The 13,474-nt window shown below is 46.3% G+C and overlaps 1 protein-coding gene across 2 annotated transcripts in view; it reads right to left on the bottom strand.

Annotated features, from left to right (window-relative positions):
- Positions 1–13,474, bottom strand: part of ZSCAN21 (zinc finger and SCAN domain containing 21) — a 23,984-nt gene extending 10,510 nt beyond the window's left edge. Inside the window, exons 1-3 of one of the 2 annotated variants that reach the window (XM_003934211.4) lie at positions 13,393–13,474; positions 6,142–6,636; positions 5,671–5,863 (exon numbers count right to left, since the gene is read on the bottom strand). In XM_003934211.4, coding sequence (XP_003934260.1) covers positions 5,671–5,863; positions 6,142–6,537 — 589 coding nt within the window. In that variant the 5' untranslated portion in view covers positions 6,538–6,636; positions 13,393–13,474. Of the gene's footprint in view, positions 1–5,670; positions 5,864–6,141; positions 6,637–12,588; positions 13,332–13,392 lie in introns of those variants that run through there. The other variant, XM_074390760.1, reaches the window with a different exon arrangement.

The raw sequence follows: 13,474 nt of genomic DNA, 5'->3' as shown, positions 1-13,474 counted from the left end.
CTCAGCCTTCTGAGTAGATGGGACCCCAGGCACTAGCCACCACACCCAGTTAATTTTTGTTTTTTTGTAGAGATGGGGTTTTCACCATGTTGCTCAGGCTGGTCCTGGCCTCAAGTGATCCACCATGTCCAACCAAAAGTTAACATTTTAAAAATAGCTGAATGAGGCAAAAATTCAAAAAGATTTTACTCGGACTATTTATTTCATTGTCTTCCAGCCTGCACTGTTACTGTTGGGAAGTTTGCCATCAGTCTAATCAGCATTCCTTTGAAGGGGGTAATCTGTCTTTTATGTCTTCGTTACTTGTTGTAAGATGGGCAGGGTCTCGCTCTGTTGCTCAGGCTGAAGTGCAGTGGCATGATCTTGGCTCACTGCAACCTCTACCTCTCAGGTTCAAGCGATTCTCCTGCCTCAACCTCCCAAATAGCTGGGACTACAGGCATGTGCCACAATGCCAGGCTAATTTTTTGTATTTTTTTTTTTGAGACGGAGTTTCACTCTTGTTACCCAGGCTGGAGTGCAATGGCGCAATCTCGGCTCACCGCAACCTCCGCTTCCTGGGTTCAGGCAATTCTCCTGCCTCAGCCTCCTGAGTAGCTGGGATTACAGGCATGTGCCACCATGCCCAGCTAATTTTTTTGTATTTTTAGTAGAGGCGGGGTTTCACCATGTTGACCAGGATGGTCTTGATCTCTTGACCTCGTGATCCACCCGCCTCGGCCTCCCAAAGTGCTGGGATTATAGGCTTGAGCCACCGCACCTGGCCAATTTTTTGTATTTTTAGTAGAGGCAGGGTTTCACTGTGTTAGCCAGGCTGGTCTCGAACTCCTGACCTCGTGATCTGCCCATCTTGGCCTCCCAAAGTGCTGGGATTACAGGTGTGAGCCACCACGCCTGGCCCTGAATCTTAGGATTTATATCTTTCATCACTTTTGGACAACTCAACATTTTCTCTTTCTCACTAGTGCTTCTCCCTCTTTTTTTGAGACGGAGTGTGGCTCTCTTGCCCAGGCTGGAGTGCAGTGGTGTGATCTCGGCTCACTGCAACCTCCACCTCCTGGGTTCAAGCGATTCTCCTGCCTCAGCCTCCTGAGTAGCTAGGATTATAGGCGTGCGCCACCACACCCAACTAATTTTTAAATTTTTAGTAGAGACAGGATTTCACTATGTTGGTCAGGCTGGTCTTGAACACCTGACCTCGTGATCTGCTTGCCTCCACCTCCACCTCCCAAAGTGCTAGGATTACAGGCGTAAGCACCATGCCCGGCCTCTTTTTTTTTTTTTTTTTTTTTTTTTGAGACTGGGTCTAGCTCTGTTGCCCACTCTGGAGTGCAGTGGTGTGATCTCTGCTCACCGCAACCTCTGCCTCTGGGTTTAAGTGATTCTCATGTCTCAGCCTTCTGAGGAGCTGGGATTATAGGCGAGTGCCACACCCAGCTAATTTTCATATCTTTAGTAGTCAAGGTTTTGCTATGTTGGCTAGTCTGGTCTCGAACTCCTGGCCCCAAGAGATCTGCTATCCTAGGTCTTACAAAGTTCTGAAATGACCGGTGTGAGCCACCGTGTCTGCCTTCTCCAACTCTGTCCTTCTCTGGAACAGCTGTTAAACATGCTGGACATCCTCGTCTAATTCCACATTGATGGCCAATGCCTGCCACCTTAATCTTTCTAAGCAGCATTTCAGATGACTTCCTCACATCTACCTCTATTCACTAATCATCTCCTTGATTATTTACAACAGCCACTGCATTCTTAATTTCAATGACTATAGTTTTGACTTTTAGAAGTTCTATTTTGTTTTTATCAAAGGTGCCTGTGTGTGTTTTTATTAACAGTTTTTTTTTTTAAGGTCTCAGTGAATTATGTCTTAAATTATTTTAAGGCCAGGCACGGTGGCTTATGCTTGTAATTCCAGCACTTTGGGAGGCTGAGGCAGGCAGATTGTTTGAGCCCAGGAGTTTCAGACCAGCCTAGGCAACATGGCAATACCCCATCTCTACAAAAAAATAAATAAATAAAAATTTGGGTGAAGTGGGAAGATCACTTGAACCTGGGAGGTTGAGGCTCCAGTGAGCTGTGTTTCATGCCTCTGCATTCCAGCCTAGGTGACAGAGCCAGACCCTACATTAAAAACAAACAAACAGGCCGGGCGCGGTGGCTCAATCCTGTAATCCCAGCACTTTGGGAGGCCAAGGCGGGTGGATCATGAGGTCAAGAGATCGAGACCATCCTGGTCAACATGGTGAAACCCCATCTCTACTAAAAATACAAAAAATTAGCTGGGCATGGTGGCGTGTGCCTGTAATCCCAGCTACTCAGGAGGCTGAGGCAGGAGAATTGCCTGAACTCAGGAGGCAGAGGTTGCGGTGAGCTGAGATCACACCATTGCACTCCAGCCTGGGTAACAAGAGTGAAACTCCGTCTCAAAACAAACAAACAAATATTATTTTAAACCAATTTATTTTATAAAGACTTTTCAGTCCGGGTGCAGTGGCTCGTGCCTGTAATCTTGGCAGTTTGGGAGGCCGAGCAGGGTGGATCACGAGGTCAGGAGTTCAAGACCAGCCTGGTGAAACCCCGTCTCTACTAAAAATACAAAAATTAGCTGGGCATGGTGGTATGTACCTGTAATCCCAGCCAAGAGGCTGAGGCAGAAGAATCACTTGAATCTGGGAGGCAGAGGTTGCAGTGAACCGGTATCGTGCCACTGCACTCCAGCCTGAGCAACAGAGCAAGACCGTGTCTCAAAACAACAACAACAACAACAACAACAACAAAACTGTTCACTGATGTTCTATTATTGCAGACTATTTTGGCTTTAATTCTCCTTTTGTTGTTTCTCCGGACTCTCACTCTGTTTGGATATGATTTTTATTCTCTAAAAAGGCTTTGTTGCCTATTCCACATCCCCACTTCCCCCACTGATTCTTGCATGGCCTGAAATATTCCAGAATTCACTGAAATTGTCTGTCTGTGGCTTCACATTTGCCTGGCACCCAGGGCCAGTGTTGGTGTTAATTTCTTGGCTTGGAGACTTCTGGACCATGAAGGCACCACAAAGGAAGATCCCAATCACTAATGCGGTAAATGCCAGGGGTTTCCATGTTTCAGGGTACGCTTTGATTTTCACTCAGAGCTCAGCCTGACCGGCAACTTCCTATGCTACCAGGCTCATTTTTTCGCTCCAGGATACCTTTTCATGCTGACAGTATAACCTTTTAAGACTTTATGCAGGGCTGGGTGCAGTGGCCCATACCTGTAATCCCAGCACTTTGAGAAGCCAAAATGGGTGGATCACTTGAGGTCAGGAGTTTGAGACCAGCCTGGCCAACATGGCAAAACCCCATCTCTCTACTAAAAATACAAAAATTAGCCTGGTGTGGTGGTGGGTGCCTGTAATCGCAGCTACTTGGGAGGCCGAGGCAGGAGAATCGCTTCAACCTGGGAGGCAGAGGCTACAGTGAGCTGAGATCGTGCCAGTGCACTCTAGCCTGGGGGACAGCATCACTGGTCTCAAAAAAAAAGGACTTTATGCAAAGCTTTCGCCACCTGCCTTTCCTTTCCTTGGAGGGCCCAGAAGCTTTGACTTCTGTCCCATCTGGGTACTAAAACTCAAGCCTGTTACTGGGTCTGATAATCCTTCCACTCCACCCTCTTCTTTGTGTAGTACTGCCGAGGGCTACACCAAGAGATATGGAAAATAAAACTGACCAAATAGGTCTCTGGCTACTTTTTTTTTTCTCATATATACATATATATATATATATATATATATATTTTTTTTTTTTTTTTTTTTTTTTTTTTTTTTTGAGACGGAGTTTCGCTTTTGTTACCCAGGCTGGAGTGCAATGGCACGATCTCGGCTCACCGCAACCTCCGCCTCCTGGTCTCAGGCAATTCTCCTGCCTCAGCCTCCTAAGTATCTGGGATTACAGGCACGCGCCACCATGCCCAGCTAGTTTTATTGTATTTTTAGTAGAGACGGGGTTTCACCATGTTGACCAGGATGGTCTCGATCTTTCGACCTCGTGATCCACCCGCCTCGGCCTCCCAAAGTGCTGGGATTACAGGCTTGAGGCACCGCGCCCGGCTTTTTTTTTTTTTTTTTTAAATAAAGACAGGGTTTCACCATGTTGGTCAGGCTGGTCTTGAACTCCCCACCTCAGGTGATCTGCCCACCTTGGCCTCCAAAGTGCTTGGATTATAGGTGTGAGCCACCATGACTGGCTGGTCTCTGGTTACTTTAATCTCTAATTACTGTGGCAACTCCGGGGAGACCCCAACTGCCTGGAGAGGGCTACTGTGTCCACCATAAACCGTGAAGAATTCACCTAACAGTTTAATTCTTCACTTTTCCCAGAAAATGTGATTTTTAACACAGCTCAAAACTGTTCCCACAATGGAGTTTCACGTTTGAGACACAGTAGGCATGCCAAGGAGGGAGATTTCTGAGGGCCATGGACTTGTCATGAAATCACACCACACACAAATAGTGGCCTATACCACCAACACATAAGCAAAGTCCTGGTTTGAAACTATTAGGATTCGGAATAATGTGTCATATTTTTGCAAACATATAATTAATCATTAACTCTGTTTCAAGAATTTAGTTCTAATTCTCCAGGTAAACGAAGGTACTTAAGAGTAGAAACCATAAAATAACAAAATAACACCCCCAGCCATGGCAACATAGTGAGACCCTGTCTCTACAAAAAAATAAAAAGCTAACCAGGCGAGGTGTTCCAAGCTACTTGGGAGGCTGAAGTGGGATGATCTCTTGAGCCCCAGAGATTGAGGCTGCAGTGATCTACGATCATGCCACTGCCCTACAGCCTGGGTATCAGATAGAATCTCTGTCTCAAAAAAACACCCAACAGGGAATGTTCATTTATGGCCTCTGAGTTTATTATATAAACCATAATTTATGGAGATCTGAGCTCAGGAGTAGTCACCTAATATATCTTTGACTTTTGAAAAACGCCCCATCTCTTTCCACAGCTTCAGAAAGGAGGTCACCAATTATTTTCCACTGGCCTTTCCCAGATACATTCTCTGCCCCACCCTGTGCTCCAGGAAGCTGACCCTAAGGGCCACACTGTCTTGTCTCTCCTGCTCTCTGGCTGCCAACTGGGTTTGCCATTGGGGAACAAAAGCAGGAGATTTAAGGGCAGGAGAAGGGTGCAGCTGGTATTTATTCTGTTTTCTCCTCGCCCCATGGCAAGGCCTACAGCCACAATTCCTATCAAGTGACCCCCTCCTCCATGACTATAGCTCTTTTGGTTCTGCTAACGGGGCCCCCTCTGTCCCTTTAGGCTCACAGGGAGTAATAGCTTTTCACTGTTGTCTGGTGCAACGCTATTCTTTATCGGTTCATTTGAACTGTCTACACCTCTGTTAATGGTTTCTTTATTAAACTCACTTCAATCGATCCTTTAAAAAAGTTATTTATAATACCCAGACTTCAAAGAGAAATTGATCCTTTAAGAGTGATCCATTCCCAGGCTAGGACCCAGGCTGAGAGAGCCGAACTTGGGGGAGGAAGGTGAACTATTTCCACCCAGTCAGCCCAACAAATCAAGTCAATCTGTGAAATCATCTCACAACCAAGAATTATTAATTATACCACAGAGGCCTGGGGCACTGAACAAGAGTCTAATGGGTGATCCTTACCTCGGACCTTTCTCAGATCTTGAGAGAACTCCTGCTCCTCACCAGTCTCTTGGATGTACAGGGGCCCCCAAGACTCATATTTGTGACTGGTCTCCATGGGCTGTGACTGCCCACTGCTTGGGGATTCCTTTGCTGTTCCCGACGAGGATATCTTCTCCCACACCTGTTTCTGTTCATTTGGAGGAGTTGAGACCTAGAGACAATTAGGAATGGCTGGGTTTGTGCATGGCTCACTTTAAGAACTGGAATGAAAATCCCAGGAGAGCTATGTAGAGCCTCTAGGAAAGAGAAAAGGAAAATACCCATCCCATTCCATTCCCAAGGCTAAAGGTTAGTTTAGGATAACAGAGAAAAATAGGAGGAAATATGGTCAAATTCAGTAGAAATTTCCATTCAGCAAATCTTACTCTTGTTCCTGCCTAGAATGTTATGCTTCTACTCTCCTAGAATAACAAAGGTCTCCCTGCCTACCTGGTGTGCTGGCTCATCCAGCTCCCGCTCCAGATCTTCGAGGAGAGTGACAGCCTCTTCAGCGCTCTCCGGGCAGTGCTCCTGCACCCAGGCCTGGAGCTCCTGGGGAAGGATGGTCAGGAACTGCTCCAGCACCAGCAGCTCCAGGATCTGCTCCTTGGTGTGGATCTCGGGCCTCAGCCACTCACAGCAGAGCACCCGGAGTTGGCTCAGAGCCTCCCGGGGTCCAGGGGTGTCATGGTACCCAAACTGCCTGAAGCGCTGGCGGAACATCTCCAGGTTAGGAAGGCACTTGCCTTTCTCTTCTTTCTCCTCGACTTTTACCATCAGAGGCCCCACCTGTTCCTGTGGAGGCCTAGGGCCCAGAACTGGGGCCGTGCCTAGGACCTTGGTCATCGTAAAAACTCCAGAAGCAGCCCCACTAAAGATGGGACTCTGTGAGGCAGGAATATTGGTTCCTTTGGGTTTCCAGTTCTTCAGGGCCACACGTTAAACCTAAGAAAATATAGTTAATGTAAAATAATCAAACTGAAAAGCGTTTTGGGGTCTTTACAGCCATACCTTTAGCACAAGAAACTGTGGAAATTATGTCCACCATAAAACTACCATATAAAAACAACTGCTCAAAATCTTTCCAGAATGAGCCAGGCACAATGGCTCATGCCTGTAATTCCAGCACTCTGGGAGGCTGAGGCAGGCAAATCACCTGCGGTCAGGAGTTTGAGACCAGCCTGGCCAATGTGGTGAAATACCGTTTTGACTAAAAATACAAAATTAACTGGGCACCTGTAATCCCAGCTATTCAGGAGGCTAAGGCAGGAGAATCGCTTGAACCCGGGAGGCGGAGGTTGCAATGAACCGAGATCGTGCCACTGCACTCCAGCCTGGGTGACAGAGTGAGATTCCATCTCAAAAAATAAAATTAAAATAAATAAAATGCTGGAATTAGCTCAGGATATCCTACTTTGATTTCAGTGGTATCCACTCTCTTAAAAAGTACAATGTGGCAGCACAATTTTAAAATTAACTTTGCTCTAAAACCTAGTTGAGAACCTCACCACTATAGACATTATAGTTTCTGAGATTTTATCAAGCTATCTCCTAGCCAGATGCCATCTGTTCAAACCTAAGACATTTAGCTTGAGCAATGAAAATTCACTAGCCAAATGACTGGGACTGTCAGTATAACCAGGGTCATACTGAAGGGTAGAATTAACTAGTACATTAAAAATAATTGGCCAGCATGCCTGTAATCCCAGCACTTTGGGAGGCTGAGGTGGACAGATCACTTGAGGTCAGTATAAATCAAGACCATGCTGGCTAACATGGTGAAACCCCTTCTCTACTAAAAATACAAAAAGTTAGCTGGCCGTGGTGGTGCACGCCTGTAATCCCAGCTACTTGGAAGGCTGAGGCAGGAGAATTGCTTGAACCTGGGAGGCAGATGTTGCAGTGAGCTGAAATCGCACCACTGCACTCTAGCCTGGGTGACAGAGCGAGACTGTCTCAAAAAATAAAAATAAAAAATAATAATGATACTAATTGGCCAGGCGTGGTGGCTCACACCTGTAATCCCAGTACTTTGGGAGGCCGAGGCAGTGGATCACTTGAGGTCAGTTCAAGACCAGCCTGGCGAACACGGTGAAATCCTGTCTCTACTAAAAATACAAAAATTAGCTGGGCATGGTGGTACATGGCTGTTAATTCCAGCTATTTGGGAGGCTGAGGCATAAGAATCGCTTGAACCTGGGAGGCAGAAGTTGCAGTGAGCCGAGATCATGCCACTGCACTCCAGCCTGGGTGACAGAGCAAGACTGTCTAAAAAACAAACAAAAAAAATGGACGAGCCAGGTGCAGTGGCTCACACCTATAATCCTAGCACTTTGAGAGGTCAAGGCAGGTAGATCACTTGAGGTCAGGAGATTGAGACCAGCCTGGCCAACATGGTAAAACCTCATCTCCACAAAAAATACAAAGATTAGCCAGGTGGTGGCACACACTTGTGGTTCCAGCTACTCAGGAGGCTGAGGTGGGAGGATCACTTAAGCTCAGGAGGTCAAGGCTGCAGTGACCTGTATCTGTGATTGCATCACTGAACTCCAGCCTGGGCGACAGAACAAGACCCTGCCTCAACAAAAAACAACAACAACCAATTATGCTAATTTCAAACACATGATAATCTCCATGGATCTGCCTTGACAAAAAATATTAAAAGTCATATATTTAGCTGGGCGCAGTGGCTCACGCCTGTAATCCCAGCACTTTGGGAGGCCGAGGCGGGTGGATCACGAGGTCAAGAGATCGAGACCATCCTGGTCAACATGGTGAAACCCCGTTTCTACTAAAAATACAAAAAAAAATTAGCTGGGCATGGTGGAGCGTGCCTGTAATCCCAGCTACTCGGGAGGCTGAGGCAGGAGAATTGCCTGAACCCAGGAGGTGGAGGTTGCAGTGAGCCGAGATCACGCCATTGCACTCCAGCCTGGGTAACAAGAGTGAAACTCCGTCTCAAAAAAAAAAAAAAAAAGTCATGCATTTATAAACAGTACACACAAAATGAAGGAAAGAGACCAAAACTTAACAGTGATATTGCCGGGTTATGGAATTATAGATGATTTCCACATTTTTCATTCTTTTTTGGAATTCCAAATTTTGTTTTTTAAAGAATGAGAAAATCTCAAAAGAGATTATAAGGGCCAGGCACAATGTCTCATTCCTGTAATCCCAGCACTTTAGGAGGCTGAGCCAGGTGGATCACCTGAGAACAGGAGTTCAAGACCAGCCTGGTCATCATGGAGAAACCGTCTTTACTAAAAATTTAAAAATTAGTGTGGTGGCACCACCTGTAATCCCAGCTACTCAGGAGGCTGAAGCAGGAGAATTGCTTGAGCTGGGATGGGGAGGTTTCAGTGAGCTGAGATCATGCCATTGCACTCCAGCCTGGGCAACAGAGCGAGACTCCATCTCAAAAAAAGAAAAATCGTAAGTAGTTTTTGTGACAAACAAATGGGCTTTAGTGCTAACATTTTGTAAAGATGATTCATATTTATGAAATTAAGTCTTTTATTAGTCTTAAAAAAATTTAAAAATAAAAATAGGCCGGGCGTGGTGGCTCAAGCCTGCAATCCCAGCACTTTGGGAGGCCGAGGCAGGTGGATCATGAGGTCAAGAGATCGAGACCATCCTCGTCAACATGGTGAAACCCCATCTCTACTAAAAATACAAAAAATTAGCTGGGCATGGTGGCGCGTGCCTGTAATCCCAGCTACTCAGGAGGCTGAGGCAGGAGAATTGCCTGAACCCAGGAGGCGGAGGTTGCGGTGAGCTGAGATCGCGCCATTGCACTCCAGCCTGGGTAACAAGAGTGAAACTCCGTCTCAAAAATAAAATAAAATAAAATAAAATAAAATAAAATAAAAAGAATAAAATAAAATAAAAAGAAAAAAGAAACTAACGCTGGTTGGAGTGTTTAGCAGTGGAATTACAAACATCAGGAAGCAACCCAAAGCATGAAAACGAATTTGTTTCTGTAAGGCACAGAAAAAAATGCATACAGAATTATTTCCCGAAATGTATTCAAAAGCACTATAACCAATAATTTGAATAAAGGATTCTTCGGTCAAATAAGTCTGTATGCAACCAGTACAGCAATGGAGTGCCCAAGTTCCATACTACATAAAAATTGAGTCAGGGGAGGTGCAAAGCCATTTCACCTCCTAAAACAAAAGCATGAGCACCAAAGGCTAAAATAAATAAGAAATAGCAGAGGTAGCTGCGCTGGAGAGCATTCTTGAGAATATTTAAAAGGAGTGGCCAGGTGCAATGGCTCACGCCTGTAATCCCAGCACCTTGGGAGGCCAAGGCAGGCGGATCACTTGAGGCCAGGAGTGAGACCAGCCTGGCCAACATGGTGAACTGGGGCCATGCCTAGTAGGTTGGTCATCATATAAACTCCAGAAACAGCCTCACTGAAAATGGGACTCTGTGGGGCAAGAATATCGGTTCCTTTGGGTTTCTGGTTCTTTAGGGCCACATGCTAAACCTAAGAAAATATAGTTACCACAAAATTACAAGTTACTGTCTCTACTGAAAATACAAAAATTAGTGGGTATGGTGGTAGACGCCTGTAATCCTGGCTATTCAGGAGGTGGAGGCAGGGAATCACTTGAACCTGGGAGGTGGAAGCTGTAGTGAGCCAAGATCGTGCCACTACACTCCCAGCCTGGGGGACAGAGTGAGACTCCCTCACAAAAAAAATAAATAAAATAAAAGGAGACCTCCTCAGTGATAGAGTAACTTTATGTAACTATTATAAAATTTCATACTCTATCCAGAGGAGGGCATCCCAAGACCAGGAAAGGAACTGGTTTGGGCTGCTCACAGTCTGATTTGGCCTGGGAAACATGGCAAGTCACCAGGCAGTCATGTAGTAACATAACATTCATGTAGGATATACTCTGAGAACTTGGTGAATCCAGATTCACAGATGCCAACGGATCATACGATTGCCTCTGCAAATTACAGAAAAAAAATTTCCTCAGATGTTGCTGCTGAGCCATTGGCTTGGCAAGCTCACTAGCTAAGCAATTTATTCTAGGCATATCAGTTTTGAGTTTTTGTTTTGTTTTGTTTGAGACGGAGTGTTGCTCTATTGCCCAGGCTGGAGTGTAGTGGCGTGATCTTGGCTCACTGCAACCTCTGCCTCCCAAGTTCAGGCGATTCTCCTGCCTCAGCCTCCCAAGTTGTTGGGAATATAGGCGCATGCCATTATGCCCAGCTAATTTTTGTATTTTTAGTAGAGCTGGTGTTTCACCATATTGACCAGGCTAGTCTGACCTCAAGCGATCTGGCCACCTCAGCCTCCCAGAGTGCTGGGATTACAGGTGTGAACCACCACGCCCAGCAGCACATCAGTTTTGCAGTGCACACAATTCAAATGCACAATGCAGAAAGACTACAAACAAGTGGCAGGCTGGGTGCCCTTCCTCCTTCCTGCACTCACTCTTGTTGATGATTTCACCAGTTGCATGGCTTTAATTACCATCTATATACTCACAACTGCCCCAACTGTACCTTCAACTTTGACCTCTCTTCTGAACTCCAGACTCATGCGACTAACTACCCACCTGCCATCACCATCTGGATTTCCAGTAAGACATCTCAAGCTTAACATGTCCAGAACAGACTTTTTCATCTTTCCCTCAAAAGCTGCTCAACTCAATTAATGGCAACTCTCATTGTTCTTTTTACACAGACCAAAAAACCTGGAGACATCCCTTGAGTCCTCTTTCACACTTTTTTTTTTTAATTTAAAACTTTTATTTTTTAGAGACAGTGTCTTAGTCTGTTCCCTAGGCTGGAGTGCAGTGGCACAATCACAGCTCGCTGAAGCCTGGCAACACCTGGTCTCAAGCCATCTTCCTGCTTTGATCTCCCGAAGTTCTGGGGTTACAGGCGTGAACCACTTTACCAGGTCTTTTCAAGTTCTTTTAACCACTTCACCAGGTCGTTATCTTATTTATTTATTTATTTATTTGGAGACAGCGTATCACTCTGTCTCCCAGACTGGAGTAGCAGTAGCGCAATCTCGGCTCACGGCAACCTCCATCTCCCAGGTTCAAGCAATTCTCCTGCCTCAGCCTCCTGAGTATCTGGGATTACAGGCACCTGCCACCACGCCTGGCTAGTTTTTGTATTTTTAGTAGAGATGGGGGCTTCACCATGTTGGTCAGGCTGGTCTCGAATTCCTGATCTCGTGATCTGCCTGCCTTGGCCTCCCAAAGTGCTGGGATTATAGGCGTGAGCCACTCTGCCCACTTTTTTTTTTTTTTAAATTATAGAGACAAGGTCTCACTTTGTTGCCCAGGCTGGAGTGCAGTGGCGCCAATGATAGCTCACTGTAGCCCTGTACTCCTGGCCTCAAGTGATTCTCTCACCTCAGCCTCTGAGGTAGCTGACTACAGGTGTGCATCACCACAGCTGGCTAATTATTATTATTATTATTATTATTATTTTTGTAGAAACGAAGTCTTGCTTTGTTGCCCAGGCTGAGGCGTAACTTGAGCTCAGGAGTTCCAGGCTGCAGTGAGTTGTGACTGTACTACTGTGCTCCAGCCTGGGTGACAAAGCAAAATCCTGTCTTTTAAAAGAGGCTTCATTACTAACTCAAACTGTCTTCCACCACAGTGACTTTTTTCTAAGCTATCTAGACTGTTTAGCTCAAGAGGCCCATCAAGCAAAAGTTCATGGTCTACCATAAACAGAAGGCCATTGTTCTGTGTCCATTTTCCCTCCTCCTTTATGACAATTTCCCAAAGCTTATATGGCCTTATGAAGGTGCCCCAAGTCTGTTCTGTAACAAGATGAGGCACAAAAAAATCAAATTATCATAGATTCTAAAAGCAGAACAGCACTTATCAACTTGTGCTAAAATGCTTCAGTCTGTACCTGCAAATCCCTAGGCAGGTGCAATCTCGGCTCACTGCAATCTCCACCTCCTGGGTTCAAGCGATTCTCCTGCTTCAGCCTCCCGAGTAGCTGAAATTACAGGCGCACGCCACCATGCCCGGGTAATTTTTGTATTTTTAGTGGGGATGGGGTTTGGCCCGGCTGCTCTCAAACTCCTGTCTTCAAGTGATCCGCCCGCCTCGGCCTCCCAAAGTGCTAGGACTTACAGGCGTGAGCTACCGAACTCGGCCCAAACCAACTTTGTTTCGACACTCTAATTTATACATGGTTCTTTAAAAATGTTTTTCTAACCCTAAGCAGATCCCTACGCGTGTGGGTTCCAGCTCGAACAAAGCCCGAGGGGACTATTTCTTCCTCTGGATTGGATTCTACCCAAGACTTCTAATGAGGTTCGGCTTCTCACAGGTTTCCAACCCCTTGGATGGTTCGGACCTCCAGTTCAGAGAAAGAAAAAAAGGCGGACACGGTTAGACTGATAGACGGCTTGGCTTGGGGAGCGCACAAAAAAGCTATTCTGGAACGCGAAAGAACTTCCAGAAAACTGTTCGTACAGTTTTCATTTGTTAAGCCCCGGGTGGAAGAAAAGGCTCTTTCCAGAGAGCTAGCGCCTCCACCAGCAGGGGCTGGGCGGGGACAGAGAGCTCCTCCCCGCAGCCCAGGTAGGACCAGTCTAGGTAGGGTCCTCAGAAGCCACAGCTACTAAACCCACTCCTCCCTTCCCAAACTATTCAGCCAAGGCGCCCTTTCCCGTCCGCCTCGCTAACCCGGGACAAGCAGGCTCACCGTTAGTCAGAGCCGCTCCAGGTACCGGGAGACAGCACCGCGGACCTCTGGGCCGCGCAGCCGGAAGTGCGTCATAGCACCG

This window comes from Saimiri boliviensis, chromosome 20 (assembly GCF_048565385.1).
Source record: "Saimiri boliviensis isolate mSaiBol1 chromosome 20, mSaiBol1.pri, whole genome shotgun sequence".
Classification (NCBI taxonomy): domain Eukaryota; kingdom Metazoa; phylum Chordata; class Mammalia; order Primates; family Cebidae; genus Saimiri; species Saimiri boliviensis.
This window is presented reverse-complemented; position numbering and strand designations above follow the sequence as displayed.